Source organism: Maniola jurtina, chromosome 24 (genome assembly GCF_905333055.1).
Source record: "Maniola jurtina chromosome 24, ilManJurt1.1, whole genome shotgun sequence".
NCBI classification, from domain to species: domain Eukaryota; kingdom Metazoa; phylum Arthropoda; class Insecta; order Lepidoptera; family Nymphalidae; genus Maniola; species Maniola jurtina.
The window spans coordinates 8,129,111-8,156,557 of NC_060052.1; the positions used below are offsets into that span (position 1 = coordinate 8,129,111).

Sequence of the window (27,447 nt, forward strand, 5' to 3'; positions counted from 1 at the left end):
AGGGATGCAGCAGTCAATTAATCTGAAGTATCTGTTCTACAATATACTATTTTGATTTAAAGGAAATAAGAAAAACAAAGAAATTAACAATTTAAAAAAAAAATTTTTGAAGCGCATTTAAAAAAAAATCTTTAAAATCATTTTTAATCGCGAAACAAATTTTAACTTTTATTAGTATTTGCGACTCCTCGACTCCTTTCATCTCTAGTCTTTTAAAATTCTTTTATATTAACCTTTGTAGGTGAACTTTAAATTAAATAAGTAATCCATGTCCATGGATTCATACAATCCACTAAGCTATTACGTAATTTTGCAGACAAGATTTCGCGTCCAGAAATTGATAATAATCAGTTTTTTTACAATAATCTTATAGACATCGAGGCCTAGCGTTAACTGCACACATCAATTTTAGAAATAGATCGAAAAATATAGGTACATAATAAACATTTCCTATTTTATTTATAATAATGTGTTATAAGTAACAAAATCCATCAATTCCTTACAGTTTGGGGTCCTATATAAATATTATATTCGCAACTTAATAAATAATATACAAAATATTTATAGTTTTAGTACAAGAGATAATATAAACTTAATAATGTCACAAGTAAGTAGTACAAGAGAAGTCGAGACAATTATAACAGCAGTGTAAGCATAGTGTTACCGTGCATTTACATATTCGCACTCGAAACTCGGCTCGCCACTCGCCACTCGAGACCGTATACTAATATGCTTAGCATGAGATTTAACACCTCACAAACGTTAACGGAATTTGAGAGTCAAAACACAATAAGATGAGAGTGAAATAGAAAATGTGAAAATCCTTGATTGTTGGTCAATTTAGTACCGCAATATTTCCGATTAAAGCGCTTGCTGTAAATGTTTGGACAAACTTGAACTTTAAAACATAACAATTAAGGTTCAAGGCACAATGTTGGTGAGACGTAAAATCTCATAGTAAGCACATACTCGTAAGTAGCTCGCGTTCAGCTCGCCAGTCGTTGGGCCCTCTCGTGCGAATAAATCTTGTCAATGACACTTGTAAGACACGCCTGGTCGTTTATATGGTCGTTTTTTAAAAAATAACAATACCACCGCTGACTATTGGGGTTCTGCGTTAGATAAAACAATGTTATTAGTAGGTGGTGGTGTCGTTACCAAAAAATAATTGTAAACGACATCCCAGTGGTGACGTCCAGTGGTGTCGTTGACATGTCGCGCGAATGTGTAAATACGCATTACAGAAGTCCAGTCAAATAAATATGACAACAGTACAAGCAAAGTGTTTAGAGAAATCATATCCATTATGACACAAGTTTATAGAGAAAGAGTCTGAGAGAGCCAGACCTTCGTTATTTTATAAAAGCTGAAAGTTTCTCTGCCCATTGTCCCCAACATAAGGAAGAACGATCAGCGACTATGAAGTTTGGATCAAAATGGTTATACTCGTACATTGACGAGAAATATACGTCTTTGTTAACTATTATCTGCCAAAGCCTCAATAGCCCAACGGTTATAGGAGTGGACTGAATTCCAAAAGGTCGGCGGTTCAAACCGCAGGCGTTGCACTATTGTCGTACCCACGCCTAGCACAAGTTTTACGCTTAGTTGGAGGGGAAAGGGGAGTGTTAGTCATGATTAAAATGGCTAATATTCTTTAAAAAAAAAAGCCATCATGATTTCTTCATAGTCACTGATCGTTCCTGTTTGTGTTGGGGACCATGCGTATTCAGCTTTTATAAAATAACGATGGTCTGGCCCTCACGGGCTTTTAATCCATTAAGTAGATATATTAAAGTCGCATGGCAAATGATTTGATCAACGTACATTGTAAAGACCTGGCACTGCTCGCTGTTGGGCCATCAATATCCTGTTGGCCACACACCTATAGCAGCACAGGTAGGCTAAACATCACTTGAACAGTATCCTGCGGAACGCCCTTCGGAAGTCCTTATTAAATATCGTATATATTACAGGGTTCAGGACCGAGTTCATGTACCCTAACCAAAAAGCTATAGCGAACGCGCTGCCTGGTATTATACATCTTCTGCACGCTGCTTTTAGTATATATAAAAAGAAAAATGGCAGCCAACAGGCTATAAAACTACCCATAATTAAACCTAATATTAAAGTAGCACGTTTCTCTTTCTTTCGTGCTAATCTTCTCTTTTCCCTTTCCGGGTCTCTTGGTTTATGTGGTTTGGGTAACGCAGGTTCTAATTCTGCTTTTGTTGGCTGCGTTTTCTCTTGCCTTCTTGACAAGTCACTTTTCTTGCCAAATATAGGTTGACATATTCTTAGTTTTAGAGGTTTGACGTTAGCGCAACGGGTAGCAACGCCCGAGTCTGATGATGAGGGCTCTAACTCTGAGACCATGTCAGTATCTATGGCCATACTGGGTGCTCGATTTCTCTGTGCCTGAAGTGCTAACTCTCCATTTACGGAGAGTGTCGAACTTCTGTATGGACACGCTGCTAAAGGGTTTCTTGTTACTTGCGCTGATGTTACCACCTGAAACAAGTAAAAACTTTCTTGAGTAATCCAAACTAATCCATACTAATATTATACATGCGAAAGTGTGTCTGTCTGTCTGTCTGCTAGCTTTTCACGGCCCAATAGTTTAACGAATATTGATGGGTACAGGGTAATTTCCTGTGGGATTTTTAAAAAAACCAAAATCCACGCGGACGAATTCGCGGGCATCATCTACTTTAGAATATTAACAAGCTGATCCAACTCTGTTTTGCTCGGGTTAGATTTCTAAAATTCCTTTCTTAATGAGGGATCTACGTAATAGAAAGAACCATTATGCAATATCTCAAATTTTTAAACCTATAGCGAATTATTTTGCTAAGTTATTACCACTTTGATAAAAGATGACCTTTTCAATAGAACGTTTAGCAATAAAGAACTGACGCTGAGAGCTGATCGCTTTTAGTCTGAGACTGATTTTTATCTGACAACAGCCGACTTAAAAGATGTTAAAAATGGAGTCAGAATTTACGCTCGCATTTTGTGGGACGTTTGCGCTAAAGTTGTAAATGTTCTGTGTTTTTTCACTGACTTTTATGATTTAACTAGCTGATGCCCGCGACTTCGCCCGCGTGGATTTAGGTTTTTTGAAATCCCGTGGGAACTCTTTGATTTTCCGGGATAAAAAGTAGCCTATGTGCTAATCCAGGATACTATCTATCTCCATTCCGAATTTCAGCCAAATCCGTCCAGTGGTTTTTGCGTGAAGGAGTAACAAACATACACACACACACACACACACACACACACACACACACACACACACACACACACACACTCACATACAAACTTTCGCCTTTATAATATTAGTGTGATGAGACCATTTTCGGTCGTTTATGATATGAGTTGAAAAAAGTGCTAAATCATATTCAAAGGCTAACCAATAACCATCAATTGATAAAAATAAACAATAGATAAAGTTCCTAAAGAAGATAAAAATCCAATATTATTTTTCCGTTCTCATAATCCGCTTTTCCACACCGAAATTTCCAATAATAAAACTACTCGTAACTCAAGCTCAAAGGTAAGCTAAACGCCTTAATCTTTCCTTTCAAATCTTTTCACCAACAAATTCCATTAAAAGTGGAAATGCATTTTATCATTTCCATTAAAAGCTCAGCTCGGATCGCGCGCTTTATTTTAATTTCAAGATGAGAACATTTAATTGTTTTCCATTTTGAAATAACGGAAGAGACTCCGTGCACTTTCCATTATCTACCTGAGTAGCGGAAGCAATTTTCTTACATTTATTTTCACAGGCACACATTACGCTTGATTCTAAGCGGTCTTTAGAATTGTTTGCTGAGCAAACATAATATTTCAAACACTTTATTATAAAATTATAACTAGAACAATTTTCTCCATACTGGCATTAAACTAATATACGTACAGGGTTTTAATTATTATATTTGAACGACTGTATTGTATTTACTATGGGTTATATATGATAATTTAGTTTGCGAAGCGGTGTGTTTAGGAGTGAGGTTTGCGTTTCGATTCCCGGCTGGGATCAATATGAATATTCGTGTTTTTTTAAAAGCATCTTTATTGCTTGATACTATGACAAATAAATGAAATTATATAGATTATCACTGAACACTTCATAGGCGAATGTACCATCTAAGAATAATTAGCTAAGTAAGATTGTAAATATGCTGTATGTGTTCCAAATAAAGAGGAAAAAAATAAAAAAAATATAAAGGATAGAGTTAACAAAATAGCCTCAATAGTTCAACCGGTAAAGGAGTGGACTGAAAACCGAAAGGTCGACGGTTCAAACCCCGCCCGTTGCACTATTGTCGTACCTACTCCTAGCACAAGCAAAAAACAACAAAGGGCGACCTTATCACTGCAGTGATCCCTTCCAGGCTTTTTTAAATTGGTTTATATATTTTGTTCTTATGAAAATCTTTGGCCGTGGCTAGTATCAGCATACCGACAAAGCCATGTACCGCTAATATAAGTAGTTAAGCGTTGTAGTACAATGCCGCGTAACAACCGGTAAAAGGTGTGGGTTTAATTAACTCACATACTTCTTCTATGCTCAGCTAGTGGGTTTTCAGATAAGATCGCACTAAACTGCTAACTTATCGGTTTCCTAAAAGTTGATACAAAATATTTCCAGAAAAGACTGAAGTAAGTGGTGCTTTCATGATTTTAATCTTATTTTATGAAAAAAAAAAACGTTTTTGTGGTACCTCGTTATTTTTGAATATTTATTCTATCCAGTTTCGAACGTTTGGCTTGTTTTTCGTGACGAGCATTTTTATGACGGATTTCTGCTGAGCGTTTACATAAATTACTTAGTACACAAATAAAATTTGAATAAAAGTTAAAAGGAATTTCTTGTCTATTTTTGTCGAAGAGTATATTGAACATTTTACGTTGAAACGACTTGAAAACGTCGACTTTCGAATGCTAAATTATTTTGAAAGCTGTTACGGGAATCTTACGTTTTATAAAACGTGTTTTGGCAGTTTCCCTATACAGCGATTGATGTAAATGGCCACACAATCTATGTATTGATACAATAAACTTACTATATAAGGAAGAAACTGAGTAACTAACATATCAACGTAACTACAGCTTGGACCACTGGGTCTAGAAACTTGACAGGTTCCAAGTAAGTTTAACTAAGACCTGCACTAAGAAAAACGGGATTTTAAAAATGCTGAATTCATACAGACAGGGAAAAGTTAAAAGAGACCTTCAGTATTCTTCTTCTTCTTGTACTTGGGTATCTAGTATCTACCACCATTTAGGTATTTAAGCTTAGGCTATGATGAAGGCGCTGGAATAACCTTTATCTTTAGGTATAACTTAGTTAAATGTGGCACAATTTATAAATAAATGTTGTTCCTTTCTATATTCAGCCATTAGATATAATACAAAAAGCCCTTTTCCAATCTTCTTACTGTATTTAACTAAGACAATGAAGATTATAACATACCTAGTCCATATTTTAAAACATACTACCTACTTCAATATGAATTTACACGAACATTTTGAAGAAATATACTCTGTTCACTTTCAACACAATACCTAGGTATTACCATATTATTTTACAACTTGAAATGCGGATATGCTGATGTATCACCGCCACCGAGTTCCAATGTGCCATTATACCTACCTACTGATTCCCTATTCTAGAGAAAATTGAAAAATACATTTATTCAGCGTATTTCAATGTGTTTTCCACCTGCAGCAGAATATGTTCGGATTCTATAACGTTTATTTCAGCGGAAAATTTAATTTAAATTTACTCTACATATCCGAATTTATCGGAAGGTGGTACCTATTGTAATGATAATGTTCTCTGGAACGAAATTCGGATACGATAGCCAATCGGCCAAACCAAACCGAGACTATACTCTATCCACGGAGAGAAGTTAGTATAGATCTCCCTCTGTTACGTAATCCCATACGAATGACAAAGACAATAAATTCATTGGGCGTTAACTATTTTGAGTCACCAAACTATGTTTTCGAATTGAATTTCGAATATAATTTGAAAAAACATAATTTCTCCAAATTATTAGGTATATTTGCTTAGCAAATGGTTCTAAAGACCAATAATAACAAGTGTAAATTAAAAATTTATAACACCCCCGACAAGTGAAGGTTACAGTAACTAGAACAGAGCTGATAACTTTCAAACGGCTGAACCAATTTTTTTTGATTATAGCTAAGAACACTCTCGATCAAGCCACCTTTCAAACAAAGAAAAACTAAATTAAAATCGGTTCATTAGTTTAGGAGCTACGATGCCACAGACAGATACACAGATACACACGTCAAACTTATAACACCCCGCTTTTTGGGTCGGGGGTTAAAAATCAAGCGTAGGTAAGTAATGTGTACTTGTAAAAATAAATGTAAGGCCATTGCTTCCGCTACTCAGTTAGATAATGGAAAGTGCACGGAGTCTCTTCCGTTATTTCAAATGGAGAACAATTAAATGTTCTCATCTTGAAATTAAAATAAAGCGCGCGATCCGAGCTGAGCTTTTAATGGAAATGATGAAATGCATTTCCACTTTTAATGGAATTTGTTGGTGAAAAGATTTGAAAGGAAAGATTAAGGCGTTTAGCTTACCTTTGAGCTTGAGTTACGGGTAGTTTTATTATTGGAAATTTCGGTGTGGAAAAGCGGATTATGGGAACGGAGGAATAATATTGGATTTTTATCTTCTTTAGGAACTTCATCTTTTGTATACTTTTATCAATGGATCACAGTTTACTTCTTACAAAACAATCGAGGCTTCGACGTCATTGTAAGGCGTCAAATGTTACCTATTACATTTGACGCAGGTAGCCTTAAAGTAGCCCTATTTTCCTTTGATTTTACGTCACCATAACCTTATATTATTTGACATATCGTCGATTCGGCGGCTCAATTGCGGTAGAATGACAGCTACAATGTCACAATCGCAATCACCTCTGATTGCTTGACGCCCTCTCACCATTGGCTACAATGCATTGTTGCAACAAGAAAAGCATAAATTTAGCCAATAACAACCAATTGCCATTGTAATATTGACTGATGCAGGCTTTACGGAATCGAGCTATAGGATCCAACCGAGAGTTCCCTCACTCTAGTTCACTCTCATCATCATCATCATCATCTTCAGCCTGTGGACGTACACTGCTGGACATAGGCCTTCCCTAAAGAGCGCCACCACACCCGCTCCTCAGCCTTCCTCATCCAGCCACTTCCCGCCAGCCGCTTTATATCTTTCTTTATTCTTTATTCTTTATTTATTTGCATTCATGTTTTACATCATAATAGAAAATAATTATAATATTACAACATGAAGCCCCGTCAGGGCGCTGCAAAGTGATTACATATAAATAAAATGTCACGTATATAAAAATTAAAAAAATAAAAATTAAAAAATGTTATGGCAATTCCTAACTAATTATGTCCTATTAAATTAATTATATTATTAGTCAATCTTTAAAAAAAAAATATCAATATTTTTTTTTTTTTTATAACTATATCGTCGGTCCATCGTGCTGGAGGGCGTCCCACACTACGTTTGCTTAAACGCGGTCTCCACTCAAGGACTTTCCGGCTCCTTCTCTCTGGCTATGATCCTCTGCTATGATCTTATTTCAAACTAGCTGACGCCCGCGACTTCGTCCGCGTGGATTTAGGTTTTTTGAAATCCCGTGGGAACTCTTTGGTTTTCCGGGATAAAAAGTAGCCGATGTGCTAATCCAGGATATTATCTATCTCCATTCCGAATTTCAGCCAAATCCGTCCAGTAGTTTTGCGTGAAGGAGTAACAAACATACACACACACACACACACACACCCACACACACACACACACACACACACACACACACACACACCCACACCCACACACACACACACACACACACACACACACACACACACCCACACACACACACACACACACACACACACACACACACACACACATACAAACTTTCGCCTTTATAATATTAGTGTGATCTTTCTGGCTAACACTTGCAGACGACTAAATTTATGTGCTTTAAATGTGCGGGCCGTTAAAAAGATGCAGTGCAAAACGCAGTCACGGGTTTTTTTTAAACTACTTAAATTACTTGTTTCAGTGTTTTTACCTTTAGTGTGTCTTTTCTTTCATCTATCTGCGCGGCCGTGTCCCCCGCTTCACTCGTCGATATGTCGGAAGCGAAGTCGCAGGTCACTGTAGGTATCGCCACTTGTTGCGTTTCTATTGTTGATATTTGACTTTCCCTGTACATACAAATAAAGTTATTAAGTTACTAGCATAGATATTTAAACGATAAATGAGTCACAGATACGACAAAGTTGAAAGCTATGAAGAAGCTCTTTGGCTAAATTTTCAAGAAAAAGGGTAGTTCAATACAGCCATAGCTTTTCGCAGCATTCCTATTCCATCCCATCCCACCCCCTCGTGACCACGGCTCGAAATATCGATAATTCAAAATCATCGCATTAGTTGTGGTGTCTAATCGGTATATTTACACTATAAAATATCGTTAAACAACAAACTAAGCCCGAAATTACAACTTGTTACTCCACTGTTAGTTACGACGCATAGGAATGAGGAATAAAACCCGGAAAAATCTAAAGTAGTGAAGTCTATTGAGTTTCTGTTGTTGATATTTGACTTTTACTATACACATGCACTAACATATTATATTATTGGATGCTTAAACTATGCACTCCTATGGAAGTTTCTATAATTTAAATTCTTTTTTCATAAGACGAATGCCGTTTAAAATAGTAAGTTATTATCAGAATGCTAATAAATTAAAAAAAAAAATGGAATTTTTCCGATATCCGCTCTAAACTCCAAATCTCCTTGGTTATTTCAGTGGCGATCGTTTATTTATGGCTGGGCATACGATTGCTCTATGCAAATAAATGGCGTTTGAATTATTGGATATGGATATAACGTACCTACATGATTTGGATTTTTTGTTTGTATATGGGATAGATTGATTGCTTAGTAATAATAATAATATATAAAAAAAAACCGTGATAGCTTAGTGGTTAAGACGTCCACCTGCTACTCGGGAGGTCCAGGGTTCGATCCCGTTTACGCACCTCTAACTTTTCGGAAATATGTGCATCTTAAGCAATTAAATTTAGTGCAAAAAAAATTTTACGAGACATTTCACCGCGTTTAATAGCCTCATCGGGTGACAGAAGGGCTGGCTCATTTTTTGCGCAACGGATCAGCCTGGCTGTCCAACGCGGAAATGCAGCCAGTATTCTTGGCACCATTCCACGCGGGCATGATTTGTATAGTAATTAGATAAGGCTAGCTTTAAGTTTTATTGTAATATTTTCATTAAAAAAAAGCAATTATATATTATACTAACGGTGAAGGAAAACATCGTGAGGAAACCTGCATGCCTGAGAGTTCGCCATAATGTTCTCAAAGGTGTGTGAAGTCTTCCAATCCGTCAGCGTGGTAGACTAAGGCCAAAACTTCTTGTTCTGAGAGGAGACTCGTGCTCTGTAGTTGATGGGTTGATCATGATGATTAAAAAAACCGGCCAAGTGCGAGTCGGACTCGCGCACCGAGGGTTCCATACTCAGGTATTTTCTGAAATTTTGCTACAATAAGACTTAATAATAACTTGTGCTATAAGACCTACCTGCCTGCTAAATTTCATGATTCTAGGTCAACGGGAAGTGCCCTATAGGTTTCTTGACAGACACAGACAACAAAGTGATCTTATAAGGGTTCCGTTTTTCCTTTTGCGGTACGGAACCCTAGAAATTGCAAGCAAACAAGCAGGCGATCATCATTTGATGTTAAGTGATTACCGCCGCCCATGAACATTAACAGTACGAGAGGAACCTTTAATGCATTGTTGGCCTTTCAGGAATTTTTTGGTCCACTCATTAAATAACCCCACGTTGTAATCTAATCTAATAGGAATGCTGCCGAAGGCCGTTGAGTCAATGTTTGCATGTGCGTGGAAAAAAGAATCTGGCACAACGGGCGGTCGAAATGCATCAGACATCCAGGTGGTGAGTTATAAATATGATAATATGAGACCAGCTTTGGCTCGCAACCACGCTATTCACTTCTTTTCGCGCATTCAAAAAGCTGTTAATCCTACAAATTATAATTTGAACTAGCCGATGCCCGCGACTTCGCCCACGTGGATTTAGGTTTATTGAAATCCCATGGGAACTCTTTGATTTTCCGGGATAAAAAGTAGCCTATGTGCTAATCCAGGATATTATCTATCTCCATTCCAAATTTCAGCCAAATCCGTCAAGCAGTTTTTGCGTGAAGGAGTAACAAACATACACACACACACACACACTATGTTAGTGTGATTGCAAGCATCCACGCCTTTTGGCACGTTTGAAAAGCTTTTATCTAAAACTTGCTTATATTGTATTTATTAGAATTCTTAGCGTCCACGCTTTTCGGCGCCATAATACCTAGATTTTGTTGATATACTTGCCTATTATTTATTACTAGAGGATACCCACGACTTCGTCCGCGTGAATTTTGGTTTTTAAAGATCCCATGGGAACTATTTGATTTTCCGGGGTAAAAAGTTGTCCATGTCAATTGCAGGGACGCAAGCTACCTCGGTTCCAAATTTCATGCAAATCGGTTAAGCGAATGGGTATTTAGGAATTCCGTGGGAAATCTTTGATTTTCCGGGATAAAAAGCAGCCTATGGTCATCTCCGGGATATAAGCTAACTCTGTGCCTTTCATCAAAATCGGTTTAACTGTCAGGCCGTGAAAAAGTAGCAGACAGACAGACAGACAGACATACTTTCGCATTTATAATATTAGTATGGATTTTAATTAGTAGCGTTCACGCCGAGAGGATAGTCAAGGTGAACGGCGCGTACGAAAAGCTTCAATGCAAAAACTTGCTTACTATTACTAACGTCTTTTGGCGTGTTGAAAAAGTTAGCAGGTATTATTATTAGGTACTATAGAAAAAGCCGACGATATAAAGCGGCTGGCGGGAAGTGGCTGGATGAGGAAGGCTGAGGACCGGGTGTGGTGGCGCTTCTTAGGGAAGGTCTATGTCCAACAGTGGACGTCCACAGGCTGATGATACTTGCCTATTATTATTAGAATTGGCAGCGTCCACGCCAGGGGGCATGGACAAAGTGGATGAGGTAGGCATCGGCCGCGTGCCTTTTGGCGCGTTCGAAAAGCTTGTCTGCTGCTCGTTCTGAAATACAACAGAATTTATAGTTATTAATAAAGCCATATAGGTATTATATTATCATCTATATATATAATAAAATTGTAGAAAAGTGGTGTCTGTACAATGGAACTATATAAAAAAAAAGTAGCAGGGGTTGTTATTATATCGATGCCGAACCCGAAATTCTAATTAATTTTTTTTGTCTGTTTGTCTGTGTGTTTGTGCACGCTAATATCAGAAACGGCTTATTCGATTTAGATACGGTTTTCACTAATATATTGTAATAAGCTTCACTTAACATTTAGTGTTTATTTCATGTCAATCAGTTCATAAATAAAAAAGTTATGTCAATTTAAAGAATCACGGCGAACATTTTTAACGTACAGAGTACGTACTACACGCCTCGCGCCTGAGCGTCCGTGGCTATATAAAGCGCGCTGAGAGCTATTCCACGCGAACGGAGTCGCGGGCACAGCTAGTCAGAAATAAACGCGACTGCGCAGATGATCACAAAAGCGGTGTAGAGATGGTCAAAAGTAGGGCATTTCTTCTTTTTGCGTTTTCTTCATTCATTTCTTCAATTGTAACATGAAAATAGATTGTGGAGAATATTAGTTATAACCTAATAGTAGTATCGATAGCTGCATAGTGTCGCTACTAAATGGCATTAAAGGCCGATTCACACCAATTGCGTATGCAGCACGTACACGTGACACGTGCGTAGTGACGCGCGTGAACCCCTAACACACCGGATTACGCGTACCTCCACGCTTTACGCAAGCGGTGTGCCATGTTTTATACAGCTCCTGAGTTACATACATTACAGCACAATAGTACGCGCTACGTCTAAAAATTACTTAGAAACTAGAGGATGCCCGCGACTTCGTCCGCGTGGATTTAGATTTTTATAGATCCCGTGAGAACTATTTGATTGCCTATTTCGATTACAGGGCCGCAAGCTACTTCGGTACCAATCGGTTAAGTGGATGAGTCTTTAGGAGTCCCGCGGGAGCTCTTTGATTTTCCGGGATAAAAAGTAGCCTATGTCCGTGCCCCGGATATAAGCTAACTCTGTACCAAATTTCGAATCGTCAAAATAATAATCTACCACTGGTTCAGCATTCCGAACCAGTGGTAGATTATTTTGACGATTCAAAAGCACTTGTAAAAGTTTAATTAAATAAAAATAATTTGAATTTGAATTTCGTCAGAATCGATTACACTGTTGGGCCGTGAAAAGGTAGCAGACAGACAGACACACTTTCGCATTTATAATATTAGTATGGATTTCAGTTAAATCCACGGAGCCCTAAGCCAAGATGGCGGTCCTAGCCGGGAAATCACCAGGCTAAAACGATTGCCTCGCGCCGTACCCGGGTAAGGAGGACATGTATCGAGGCCCCTTGGCCTTAGGCCGTATCGTCGTTTGTTATTGTGGTACTTACGGCTCTAGGCCTCGGGTTTTTCCGGATGCCTCGCCTCGCCCGCGCCTTGGCCGCGTAGTATATCCGTATGTACACGAACACCATGATGCAGGACGGGATGTAGAAGCTGCCCAGCGCTGAGTATATCACGTAGCCGATGTCGTCCGACACCTGTGAACAATGGTACTTGTTTAATTTTGCGGAAAGAATCAGCCAGTATGCCCACGCAGCATAAATAAATAAAATTCCAATTCGTTAAATTATTTATCATTTCATACACACATCACGTGATACACATGACAATAAATAATAATTAGAAGTACATAATAGTAAGATTAACAAAATATTACGACATAAGTCATTTTTGTAGGTAAGTATAAACCCTAATTCGCACGAGCGTTAAAAAAGCGTTGCGTTAAAACCCGGCGTTGTGCTGAACATACAAAGTGCGCGTTAAAAAAGCGTTGACGTGTGACCAGATACCTAGGAATGCATTTGTTCTATCTTGAACGCTTTTTAAGGGACGTTAAAAACTTCTCGTGCGAATGAGGCCTAAGTAGATATAAGTTTTATGATTAGCAGTTATTTTTTTAACAGTTTTAACGAAAAAAACGCAGCATACTCAATCCAAAAAAACCGGCCAAGTGCGAGTGCACTCGCACATAAAGGGTTCCGTATCATCGAACAAGAAATAACACTTTTTTGTCATTTTCTTTTATTGTAATGGCGGCCATTTTGAAATCTTTATTATTTGTTTATAGTGGCAATAGAAATAAGTACATTTTGTGAAAATTTCAACTCTGTACCTATTACGGTTCAAGAGATACATCCCGCTGACCGACAAACGGACGGACGGACGGATAGGCTTAGCAATATAGAGTCCCGTTGGCGCCCTTCGGGTACGCTATGGAACCCTAGTAACGTAAAATTTAATCCGCTTTTCCACAGAGCGATTTTGCGTTGCGGGAACGCCAAAATATTTGTGTAAATTGCTATTTTTCACACCATTGGGTTTTAATTAAGAGGGCTCTCTCCGTCACTCGTTTCATACAATCGTAGTTCCAATTTCATTTGAATATTAACCAAACAAAGTCCATGAAATGCAGACATATTCTAGAAACTAATATCTATGTCTGTGGTTTTCCAGATTTCTGTTAAAATACGGTTTCAAAGTTACGCGGTCTTAAAAAATTTCATACAAATCTTTGAGCCCCTGTAATTTTAAAACTACATATTTTTAGAAAAATCTAAAACACCACAGACACAGATATTAGTTTCTAGAATATGTCTCCAAAATTTCATGGACTTTGGTTGCTTAGTATTCAAATGAAATTGGAACTACGATTGTATGAAACGAGTGACGGAGAGAGTCCTGTTAACGCATGCATACTGTAGAGGGGCAGCCGACGTGAAAACATGACAATTTTGAATTCAAAACACTCAACAGGGATTTTTTGTAGGTTCACCATTTACACCCTACTTCACAACTATGACTACAGTGGACCCCCGGTAATCCGACAAACATTTTGCAGGCCAGTGTCGGACTATCGAATTTGTCGGATTATAGAGTACTGCCTAAGACCCCCTATAGTCCGGAAATGTTTACAAAAGAGTACCTTGTAATCCGACAAATTACAGATCCAATGATAAGATTCTATATGTTATATATTTACTCTGAAGTACTTCATTATGTATATCAAATTTAGTAAATTAAACAATATTAACGTCATTAATACTATAGAACTTACAAAAAATAATAACTTTACATTAGGAAATAATTATGTACACACAAATGTACATATTACAAGTGTAAATTAAAAATTTATAACACCCCCGACGATCCAAAGTATTTGAGTTTTCCAAAACATCATTTTCAAATAAATAATTATGTATTTAGGCAACGTCCATCTTGACAGCTTGACATTTGTCTATTGACATATAATATTATGAACCTAACGGTTATCTAACCTTCTTTTCTACAAGAAAACTAGAAAAGAGCTGATAACTCTTAAACGGCTGAACCAATTTTTTTAGATTATAGCTAAGAACACTCTCGATCAAGCCACCTTTCAAACAAAAAAAAAACTAAATTAAAATCGGTTCATTCGTTTAGGCGCTACGATGCCACAGACAGATACACAGATACACAGATACACAGACACACAGATACAGACGTCAAACTTATAACACCCCTCTTTTTGGGTCGGGGGTTAAAAATAAGAAGATTGTCAAAAATATCCAATAATAGTACATGTCGCAATGTAACAGACATGTCGGATTACAGGGGGTGCCGGATTAGACAGGGGCCGGATTACCGGGGGTCCACTGTATTTGACCACCTCCCTGGCGCAGTGGTAAGCGCTGTGATCTTATTAGTGGGAGGTCCCGGGTTCGATTCCCGGCTGAGCGTAATTTCTATATGCCTGGTCTGGGATTTTATTTGTATGTATCAACTGTCTTGTCCGTCCAGTAGTTTGAGCTGTGCATTGATTGATAGACTAGTCAGTCAGGTACCCCTTAGGGGGTGAATTTTCAAAAATCTTTTCTTAGCGGATGTCTACGTCATAATAGCTATCTGCATGCCAAACAACCCGATCCGTTCAGTAGTTTGAGCTGTGCGTTGATAGATCAGTCAGTCAGTCAGATTTTCCTTTTATATAATAACTAGCTGATACCCGCGACTTCGTTCGCGTGGATGTAGGATTTTAAAATTCCCGTGGGAACTCTTTGATTTTCCGGGATAAAAAGTAGCCTATGTGCTAATTCAGGGTATAATCTATCTCCATTCTAAATTTCAGCCCAATCCGTCCAGTAGTTTTTGCGTGAAGGAGTAACAAACACACACACACACACACACATACAAATTTTCTCCTTTATAAGATTAGTGTGATAGTGTGACTAGAGGATGCCCGCGACTTCATCCGCGTGGATTTAAATTTGTTGAAAATCCCGTTGGAACTCTTTGATTTTCCGGGATAAAAAGTTGCTATGTCAATTTCCGGGATGCAAGCTGCCTCTGTACCTTTCTTATAAATCGGTTAAACGGAGGGGCTTTTAAGAATCCCCTGAGAACTCTTTCATTTACCGGGATAAAAAGTAACCTATGTCCTTCCCTATTTATGGATGTAAGCTAACACTTTACTTACCTATCAAAATCGGTTAAACTGTTGGGCCGTGAAAAGTTAGCGGACAGACAGACACACAATTCTATGGATTTAGACTATGGATGTAGTTATAATTAATTATACAGTAGATGCTTTAAATACTAAGTGCGTAAAAGGTTTCCCTTGGCGACCATTACGTAAACTGTAAATAACCGTAATGGATTTCATCGTTACTTGCCAAGTTTTAATGTTTTTAATAACTTTAAAATTGTATTAAGTCAAACGATTGAAAATTATTTTCGACTAGCTGATACCCGCGACTTCGTTCGCGTGGATGTAGGTTATTTAAAATTCCCGTGGGAACTCTTTGATTTTCCGGGATAAAAAGTAGCCTATGTGCTAATCCAGGGTATAATCTATCTCCATTCTAAATTTCAGCCCAATCCGTCCAGTAGTTTTTGCGTGAAGGAGTAACAAACATACACACACACACACACACATACACACACACACACATGCAAACATTCTCCTTTATAATATTAAGTGTGATAATTTGCAGCTGGTGGAGATTCGTAAAAAAGCCGTGAAAGCAAAGTGGTTAAAACGTCCGTCTCCTATTCGAAAGGTCGGGGGTTCGATCGCACTTCTGTACCAAATAGATGATGCTAGCAAATGTACCTCGCGTTTAGTTTTTTCAAAAATCCCGTGGGAACTGTTTGATTTTCTGGAACAAAAATCATCGTCCCCCAGAATGCAAGCTATCTCATTGAATGGATGAAACGGATGGGCCGTGAAAACGCCAGACAGACAGACACGCTTTCGCATTATATACATATACTAGCGACCCGCCCCGGCTTCGCACGGGTGGACACTATACCACGAAAAATCCTATCTATTTTCCGGGATAAAATATAGCCTATACGGATTAAGAAGAATCCCTCTAAGTAATGGTAAAAGAAATTTTGCAATCGGTCCAGTAGTTTTTGAGCCTATTCAATACAAACATACAAAAATACAAAGGTTTCCTCTTTATAATATTAGTATAGATTACTTGTTGATGCCTGCGACTTCGTTCGCGTAGATATAGGGTTTTTAAAAATCCCTTAGGAATTCTTTAATTTTTCATGATGAAAAGTAGCCTATGTGTTAATCCAGGGTATAATCTTTTTTTAGTCTAAAATTCAGCTAAATCCGTCTAGTTTTTTTGCCTGAAAGAGTAACAATCATGCACACATACACACAAACTTTCACCTTTATTAACCCCCGACCCAAAAAGAGGGGTGTTATAAGTTTGATGTGTGTATCTGTCTGTGGCATCGTAACTCCTAAACTAATGAACCGATTTTAATTTAGTTTTTTTTTGTTTGAAAGGTGGCTTGATCGAGAGTGTTCTTAGCTATAATCCAATAAAATCAGTTCATCCATTTGAAAGTTATCAGCTCTTTTCTAGTTACTGTAACCTTCACTTGTCGGGGGTGTTATAAATTTTTAATTTACACTTGTTATATTAGTGTGATGTGATAGTGTGAATATCAAAACTTGAAAATGAAATTTAAAGTTTAAGAACGTACCTATCATCCCCGCTAAACATGTTTTATGAAAAAAATTATGAACGTTTTGAACGATGAAAATACCTATTTCGTTTAACATTTTCGTAGATTGCGAAAATTTTCCTTTCAATTATTTTGAAGTGTCACTGTTGAGTGCTAAGTATTAAATTGAAACTCATAAAAATATCTGAGCTTTTCTAAATTAATATTAAATTTTTATACTTACAATAATTAATTTTAGAACTTTTGGCATAAGGAGGGAGGGAGGATAATTGAGGGATAACTCAAAACATTTTGTACAAGCCTACTAGATAGAGAAAATCCGCGATTTCGTTCGTCTACGTGGATTTAACTTCAAAAAAACCGGCCAAGTGCGAGTCGGACTCGCGCACCGAGGGTTCCGTACTCAGGTATTTTTTCGACAATTTGTATGATAAATCAAAAACTTTTATGTATAAAAATAAATAAAATCTGTTTTAGAATGTACAGGTAAAACCCTTTCATATGATACCCCACTTGGTATAGTTATCTTACTTTCGAAAATTGAAACACATTTTAATTTTTTTTGTGATTTAACTACAAATTCCCTGTTTTCAGATTTATTCCTTTACTTGTGTTATAAGAGCTACCTACCTGCCAAATTTCATGATTCTAGGTCAACGGGAAGTACCCTATAGGTTTCTTGACAGACAGACAGACAGACAACAAAGTGATCCTATAAGGGTTCCGTTTTTCTTTTTGAGGTACGAAACCCTAAAAACAAATAGCGGAGGCTTCATAATAGAATCCCATTGACACTCTTCGGGTACGGGACAGCAAAAATGTTAATTTTTTTTAAAGAATATTAGCCATTTTAATCATAACTAACATTCCCCTTTCCCCTCCAACTAAGCGTAAAGCTTGTGCTAGGCCCACTCCTACGACAATAGTGCAACGGCTGGTGTTTGAACCGCCGACCTTGTGGAATTCAGTCCACTCCTATAACCGTTGAGCTATTGAGACTTAAATTAGAACTGGGTCAGGATTTTCAAGCGCAATTTCGATGTGCTGGTCCAAATAACTCACAGCATTTTATTAAGCAGACTAAATTGGGAATGACGTGAAGTGCCAAAGCGAGGACGGTTAATGAAAACTGAAACGCTTAAACCCGTAAAGCAGTGAAAGCGAATCTGAAATTATATTACAGACAAGTGTAAATTAAATTGAAGGTTACAGTAACTGGAAAAGAGCTGATAATTTTCAAGCGGCTGAACCGATTTTCTTAGATTATAGCTAAGGACACTCTCGATCAAGCCACCTTTCAAACAAAAAAAAAACTAAATTAAAATCGGTTCATTAGTTTAGGAGCTACGATGCCACAGACAGATACACAGATACACGCGTCAAACTTTAACACCCCCCTTTTTGGGTCGGGGGTTAAAAACTGACAGAGTTAAGAGGATCGTCTAGTTGTAAATTTTCATACAAAAAGCAATAACGTTTTTCTCCCCTGTAGTCTAATTTTCATAGTTTTTAGAAATGTTGTAGATATAATAAAGAAATGTGCTTGACGTTTTAATTTTAAAGAGATATTGCTTATTTTATAACCAATATCTCAATATATATATAATTATAATTTTTACTTTATATTAATTATAAGCGTAGTGTTTGACGCCCTCCAGCACGATGGACCGACGATATAAAGCGGCTGGCGGGAATTGGCTGGATGAGGAGGGCTGAGGACCGGGTGTGGTGGCGCTCTATAGGGAAGGCCTATGTCCAACAGTGGACATCCACAGGCTGATGTTGATGATGATGATTGCTTATTTTAAAAGTTACTAGCGTCTAAATATCAATATTTTTGACCTTAAAATTATCTAACTCTTCCAGGTTAGCCCGCGTCAATCTGATTGCATAATCAACCACCAGGTGCGATTGCAGTTAAAAGCTAACTTGTACGTATCTGAATAAAAAATCTAGTTCTGCAATACTAGGTATTATTAAAAGGGTACAAAATCGTTGAACCTCACAACAGCACCGATTATCTTAACTCTAGATACTCGAATCGTTGTAACTAGTCATAAAATTTAACCCAATCGCTTCAAAATTATATCTTCCAATACACACACGGCATAAGAAACGCTTTTCACGTTTACCTTTGTGATATAAAATAAACTTTAAACAAAAGGTTTAAGGTCGACTTTCGCTTACTTTAGCGAAAGGCATTTTCGCCCAACGATCTAGAAAAGGGTAGTAAGTGAAAACGTGACCGCTGCTTCTGTCGGAATTATTCTGTGAATGGTGTGAGGCAGTGGCGTGCAGATCATAGAAGCATAAAAGCGCTGCTTACTCTAATTGAACTAGCGCAATAATTTTTTTTTAATATAACCAGTGGCGTGTAGATCACAGAAGCATAAAAACACTGCTGACCCTAGGTGAAATAGCACAATGCTCATTTTTCAATATTACGGGTGGCGTGCAGGCTAAAGCGACATAAAAAAGGAACTATTGCCTACCCTGACTCAGGATATGCACGCCACTGGTGTGAAGGTGTCCGTTACTCTGAATTCATATAAGTAGTAGGTATATTAATTAATTGGAGGGGAAAGGGGAATATTAGTCATGAATAGCATGACTATAAAATATTCTTTAAAACAATGTAAGTATTTATTAATCTTAATAATTTTATTAAATATTTTTAATTATTACAATTTTATTTTTATTTCTAACCCTTCTTTTACCCCTAAAAACCTTCCTAAGTGAGCGTCGATGTCATAATAACTATCTGCATGCCAAACAGCCCGATCCGTCCTGTGGTTTGAGCTGGGCGTTGATATATCAGTCAGTTAGTCAGTCTGTAGACGCATAGGCACAGCCTGATGGATTGGATAGTTAAATAAGCGAAACTCCGGAAGGGGAAAAAGCCCTATACTCCTAAATCCTAATGCAAAGTAAGCAATCTTGGTTATATTCGCGACATACAATTTGTATGCTAAGTAAAAGAGGAGTCGACGGTTAAAAATCGTTGCCATGCATCACTTGACGTAGTTTTAACCTTTTTACTAGCGCTACTCGCTACTCGCTACTCGCTAGGGATGGGCGTGTAGCGCTATAAATTTTTGTTTTCCCACCCTACATAATATACCTAAAGCTCATTTCAGACTATGGAATATATATTATATTATATTCCGTAGTTTGAAATGAGCTTAATACGCAACTCAAAATATAACCTGCTACAGCTTTTAATACAGGGCAAAATAAAAGGCAAACGTAGACCTGGCCGTAGACGAACTTATTGGCTGAAGGGACAAGCGACGGGACTGCCCACGAAATTCAAATTTTATATGGTTTTTCGCAATTTGTAAACTAATACGACAAAGTAGTCTTATGGCATTATAGTTGCGACAATAACAGTATCATCCAAACCTATTTATTTAAAAAACCTTACCTCCGATAGAGAAGTACAAGAGAGCGCAACCAAATACGGTCTGTCTGCTAGCTTTTCACGGCCCAACAGTTACTTTTATCGGAAAAGCAAAGAGTTCGCACAGGATTCGTAAAAGCCCAACCGTTTTTACCGATTTTCACTCTCATTCGAACTCATTGATTTTCCGGGATAAAAAGTAGCCTATGTCTTTCCTCGGGATATATCTCAAGTCTGTGCCAAATTTCATTAAAATCGATTCAGCGGTTGGGCCGTGAAAACGTAGCAGACAGACAGGCAGACAGATAGATAGACGGACACACTTTCGCATTTATAAGATTAGTATGGATTTGGCGTAGAGGTAGCTTGACTCCCGGAAATTGGAGTAAGAAAGAAAGAAAATTAGTTTATTCATCTTGTGTGTACATCAACAAGTATAGACAAACTTAGGTTAGGCAACTTTTTATCCCGGAATAGCAGAGTTCCCACGGCATTTTTAAAAATCTTAAACCCACGCGGACGAAGAAGCGGACATAATTCTAGTCACACTATCACACTAATATTATAAAGGCGAAAGTTTGTATGTGTGTGTGTGTGTGTGTGTGTGTGTGTGTATGTTTGTTACTCCTTCACGCAAAAACCACTGGACGGATTTGGCTGAAATTCGGAATGGAGATAGATAATACCCTGGATTAACACATAGGCTACTTTTTATCCCAGAAAATCAAAGAGTTCCCACGGGATTTCGAAAAACCTAAATCCACGCGGGCGAAGTCGCGGGCATCGGCTAGTAATCAATAAAAATATTATCTTTTATCGATACCGTAGATGGGTACATCCCTAACCCACTCTCTACAGCAATTTGTTTCGCGAATGTGTATGTTTGCGTATTCCCGCATACCGCCGTACCTTTCATGAAAATATGAGGTACCTACCTACTCGAATTTTCTTTTTCGCCCGTGAGCCGCATAGATTATGTGAGGCGGGGTAATGCATGTGACATTAATTTTAGAGATTTATGTACACTGTATTAGCCACAGAATTTAGTATAGAAGTGGTATATAAATACGAGTAGGTACCTAGTCTAATGTGAACACGAGGCGTATGACTGTGCATTGTACGAAAGCAGATCTCAGCCGGGTTTATGTATTTAGATAATAATCCATACTAATATTATAAATGCGAAAGTGTGTATGTCTGTTTGTCTATCTGTCTGCCTGTATGTCTGTCTGTCTGCTACCTTTACACGGCCCAACAGTATAACCGATTCTGACGAAAGGTACAGAGTTAGCTTTTATCCCGGAGGCGGACATAGGCTACTTTTTATCCCGGAAAATCGAAGAGTTCCAACGGGATTCCTATAGACCCATCCGTTTAACCGATTTGTATGAAAGGTACCGAGGTAGCTTGCGTCCCAGTAATTGACACAGGCAACTTTTTATCCCAGAAAATCAAACAGTTTCACGGGATCTTTAAAAACCTAAATCCACGCGGACGAAGTCGCGGGTCTCCTCTAGTAATAGATAAGAATGTTATTTTTTGAAGAACCTTTTACAATTTATGATGATGATGATGATGTGATTAATGGAAGTGGTAACGACCCTGAGCAATGACGGATACGAGGCTAAGACAGATAAATGAAAGTTAAAGTTAATTGCACCCTTGAGATTATAGGGTAGGATCTAGTGATGGACAATTTCACAAATAGCATGTGAAAGATCATGTGAAAACTTTTTCATACGTAACACCTGCTATCTTACTTAATGTAGCCTGTGAAATATCACGAAGCAAAATTTCACAAAGTTGGAAAGTTATTATATTTTAATCCCTAAAGAGTGTGCGAGCGAGAAGATTTGTATCGCTGCGTTTTAGAAAGTGATGAAAACATTTTTTTTAATAAAAAATAGCTAGCAAACGAGCAGGCGGATCACCTGATGTTAAGTGGTACCACAGATGCGTTGCCGGCCAAAATCTAGTTAAATTAATGTAGCAAACGATTGCAAGTGCGAAAATTGGAAATTAATTTTTCGTCATAAATTACTTAATTAACATCATCGTTTTCATTTTTACAATAGAATGGAATGGAAGAGAATGAAAATATTATTATTCAAACAAACTTTCTATCCAATTCATGTGCATCTACCACTGGTTCGGAATGCCTTTCCTACCGAGAAGGACCAACAAGAAACTCGTCGGTTGCTCTTCTCAAAGATTTGATTTATAATACTATGCCATGACTATAGCTTGATTCCTAGTTTCACGTGGCACACGATTGCAAGTGAAAAATCACCTGTTAAATCATGTACCTGCCTAAAAAAATAAAATTAAAGTAGCGATATTGCCCATCACTAGGATCTAGTTAGATCACTTTTTGCCACGCACCGACGGCAGCCATCAATTTTAACCCCTACTGAGATATATTCTGATTTATCAAATTGGGCCTCTTTTCCTTAGAGGGTTAGTTTCCTGTGTTATTAATCTTTACTAATAATCAAAATTACAAGTACTTTTGAATCGTCAAGTGAATCTACCATTGGTTCGGAATGCCTTTCCTACCGAGAAGAAACAGCAAGAAACTCGGCGGTTGCTCTTTTCGAAGATTTGATATACAATATTATGTATAAAAGTAATAGAAGTCCCGCGCATTGCTGGAGAGAGCTGCAGCTCAAATCCACACTCTTTTATCATTTACATAATTTTCGATTGTAATAACAATATGCTTTTTTAAGGAGCATAATTTTAAAACATTTTTTTTACTTGTGTAAAGGCAGGATGGATATAGGCTACTTTTTATCCCGGAAAATCAAAGAGTTCCCACGGGAATCTCATAGGTCCATTCGTTTAACCGATTTACATGAAAGGTACACAGGAGTAGCTTCCATCCCGGAGATTGACATAGGCAACTTTTATCCCGGAAAATCAAAACTTCCCATGGGATTTTCAAAAACCTTAATCCATGCGAACGAAGTCGCGGGCATCATCTAGTTCTAGAATTGTAGGTCGATGCTGTTACTCCTTAGTCCGTTATAAATCGATGATGAAAAAATATGATTTGATTTTTGACGTGACAACGTCTTATAATTCGATAGAGCCGGCTGCACGCACGAAAAAACATGACTCATGCGGCGTTACCTCGCTCTGAGGCGTTCCATGTAAGGCTTGAAGTGCAAGCGAGAGCGCGGAACGAGCGACAAAGAAGCACAATCGGCCTTTGTTGTCACGTTCAACTATCGTCAGTAAACCGACTTTACAGACAATCAATTTTTTTACTTTTTAGTGTTTGTGGTTATTGAAGTCGGTTTTGTTTTTCTTTTGAATTTTTTTTTGTTTACATAGTCTTACTTGGGTCCAAATCGCACTTGTCTGCTATTTTATCTGTGTACCTATTATTATCTACATTCTGGCAGATATCCGAAAGGCATTAAAAGCATCCACGTCCCCACTCGTCCTCCATCGACGCCTTGCACAGTGTGTAGAACCTTTTTACAACCTAATTCCCATACCCTTGCCGTCAAAAACAGATTTCCACCATTTACATAATAAAAGCGCTCAGTGCTTACGCTCTTTAGGTATACAAACGGAAATTTTGTTATTTTTATACATACCTACATAGATTTTGAAACTGTTGGGTCTAGTTGGTACTAATATTGCTTGTAGATTTTTTCCTAAGATATTATAAAACTCAAAATAGAAACCCTTTTTAACCCCCGACCCAAAAACAGGGGTGTTATAAGTTTGACGTGTGTATCTGTGTATCTGTCTGTGGCATCGTATTTCCTAAACTAATGAACCGATTTTAATTTAGTTTTTTTTGTTTGAAAGGTGGCTTGATTGAGAGTGTTCATAGCTATAATCCAAGAAAATCGGTTCTGCCGTTTGAAAGTTATCAGCTCTTTTCTAGTTCTTACTGTAACCTTCACTTGTCGGGGGTGTTATAAATTTTTAATTTACACTTGTATTGTATATATTTATAGCTTACATTTGCAGTTAAACATAATTTATTCATTAAAGTAAATAACAAAATAATTATCTACACACTACACGTATCCCTTTAAGGTACGAAACCCTTGCTGCCCGAATCCGACTCACACTTGGCCGAGTTTTTAGGTACCATTTTGCTACGGAACTCTAAAAAGACGCTGCCTCAACCTGCTTCGACTTTATTTCCATCTGCAGATAAACGTTGTACCCTAATATAATAAAATCTATCTGAAAAATGTAAATGCAGACTACAAAGTAGCCAAAAAAAAAAAAAAAAGTATTACTCTATTCACTATATTGCATCTTATTGAAAGTTGGAGTTCCCTCGAGAGCTTGTATTATGTAAATGCGATTGTGGAGCCTGTATCTAAGAGCACCTAAGATGTCTCAGGTATTGAAAGTTTCACTACGGTACGTGAATGAAAACGTAGGGCACGGTTGGTTTAATTCCTTTCAGATATCTATACATATAATAAAATTGTAGAAAAGTGGTGTCTGTACAATGGAAATATATAAAAAAAAAGTAGCAGGGGTTGTTATTATATCGATGCCGAACCCGAAATTGTAATTAATTTTTTTTTGTCTGTTTGTCTGTTTGTCTGTTTGTCTGTGTGTTTGTGCACGCTAATCTCAGAAACGGCTTATTCGATTTAGACACGGTTTTCACTAATATATTGTAGTAAGCTTCACTTAATGTGTAGTTAGCTTCACCTAGTGTTTATTTCATGTCAATCGGTTCATAAATAAAAAAGTTATGTCAATTTAAAGAATCACGGCGCCTCGCGCCTGAGCGTCCGTGGCTATATAAAGCGCGAAAAGTCACTATTCCACGCGAACGAAGTCGCGGGCACAGCTAGTTCATGAATATATGCTGAACTAGAGAATGCCCGCGACTTCGTCCGAATGGATTTAGGTTTTTAAAGATCCCGTGGGAACTGTTTAATTTCCGGGATAAAAAGTTGCCTACGTCAATTACAGGGACGCAAGCTACCTCGGTATCAACATACAAATCGGTTAAGCGGATGGGTTTTTAGGAATCCCGTGGAAACTCTTTGGTTTTCCAGGATAAAAAGTAGCCTATGTCCGGTCCTGGGATATAAGCTAATCCAGTACCTTTCGTCAGATTGGACCGTGAAAAGGTAGCAGTCAGACAGACAGACACACTTTCGCATAAGCTTGGCAGCCTAATGGTCGGGAATTCCGCCTTTCAATCGGAGGTTGGAAGTTTTATCTCAGGCACGCACCTCTCTCTTTGTGGATAGATTTAGGTTTTTCAAAATCCCGTGGAAACTCTTTGACTTTCCGGGATAAATAGTAGCCTATGTGTTAATCCACGGTATGATCTATCTCCATTCTAAATTTTAGTCAAATCCGTCTAGTAGTTTTTGCATGAAAGAGTAAAATACACACATACACACACATACACAAACACACACATACACACACACACACACACACACACACACAAACACGCAATCCGCTTTGTAAAAGTTTATTTGAATAAAAATCTATTCTATTCTAATCTATTCTATTCTAATCTATTCTATTCTAGTAATCATCAGTACTATGACCTGTCTTCGTTTTTGCTAGCGTTCTGGTATCACCCTGTATATCGTGCTGGAAATCTGTAGAGAGCAAAGTGAAAGTCGTGAGGTCAGGGTCCAGGGCGTGGAATCTTGGCGCGTAACAAATAACTTCGCATTCGTATTCATTCTCACGTTTTTTCGGACCCAACCCTCTCAAAACGGTTTTATTTCCACGTCATAGAGTTGCTGGATAAGCTTTCAGTTTTTGCTGCTTTGCAGTTTCCGACTTAAACTTTTTTTAGTACTGTTGTGTCTTGAAACTGGATGAAACGAAAAGAGACAAACACATACACGAATAGCTTTCGAGAAAATGAGATACGATACGTTCCTATTATTTCATAGTCAAGTTACCATAAGCCTCTCGTGTCATTTGTTGAAATTGAAAATTTGGAGTCTGTATACAGACTCCAAATTTTCAACATTATTATTATTTCATTTACATAAAATATTATAATATTTTATGTAAATGAAATTACATAAAATATTATAATATTTTATGTAATACTAGATGATGCCCGCGTCTTCGTCCGCGTGGATTAAGGTTTTTGGAAATCCCGTGGGAACTCTTTGATTTTCTGGGATAAAAAGTACCCTATGTGCTAATCCTGGTTATTATTTATCTCCATTCCTCAGCCAAATCCGTCCAGTAGTTTTTGCGTGAAAGAGTAACAAACATACACACACACACACACACACACACACACACATACAAACTTTCGCCTTTATAATATTAGTGTGACTAGATGATGCCCGCGACTTCATCCGCGTGAATTTAAATTTATTAAAATTCCCGTGGGAACTCTTTAATTTTCCGGGATAAAAAGTCGTACGTGTCAATTTCCGGGACGTAAGCTACCTCTGTACCACATATAAATCGGTTAAGCGGATGGACCTTTAAGAATCCCGTGCGAACTCTTTCATTTTCCGGGATAAAAAGTAGCCTATGTCTGTCCCCGGGACGTAAGCTAATTCTGTACCTTTCATTTAAATCGCTTAAACGGATGGGCCGTGAAAAGCTTGCAGACAAACAGATAGACAGATAGACATACAGATAGACACACTTTCGCATTTATAATATTATATTAAATGTTAATATAAGGATGGACTAGTATGCATTGTATGGTATACAACCATACCACTTCCATAATTTCTCTAAAGCTTTGCACTAGGAACGTTTAACCCATTTTACA

The 27,447-nt window shown here is 37.7% G+C and overlaps 1 protein-coding gene across 1 annotated transcript in view; it reads right to left on the reverse strand.

The window, feature by feature from the left end:
- Positions 1-1,747: 1,747 nt before the first annotated feature.
- The window catches only part of LOC123877738 (alpha-2A adrenergic receptor), a 369,354-nt gene continuing 343,654 nt past the window's right edge, over positions 1,748-27,447 (reverse strand). The window contains exons 4-7 of the mRNA XM_045924600.1: positions 12,655-12,804; positions 11,121-11,233; positions 8,145-8,280; positions 1,748-2,511 (exon numbers count right to left, since the gene is read on the reverse strand). Coding sequence (XP_045780556.1) covers positions 1,912-2,511; positions 8,145-8,280; positions 11,121-11,233; positions 12,655-12,804 — 999 coding nt within the window. The 3' untranslated portion in view covers positions 1,748-1,911. The remainder of the gene's footprint in view (positions 2,512-8,144; positions 8,281-11,120; positions 11,234-12,654; positions 12,805-27,447) is intronic.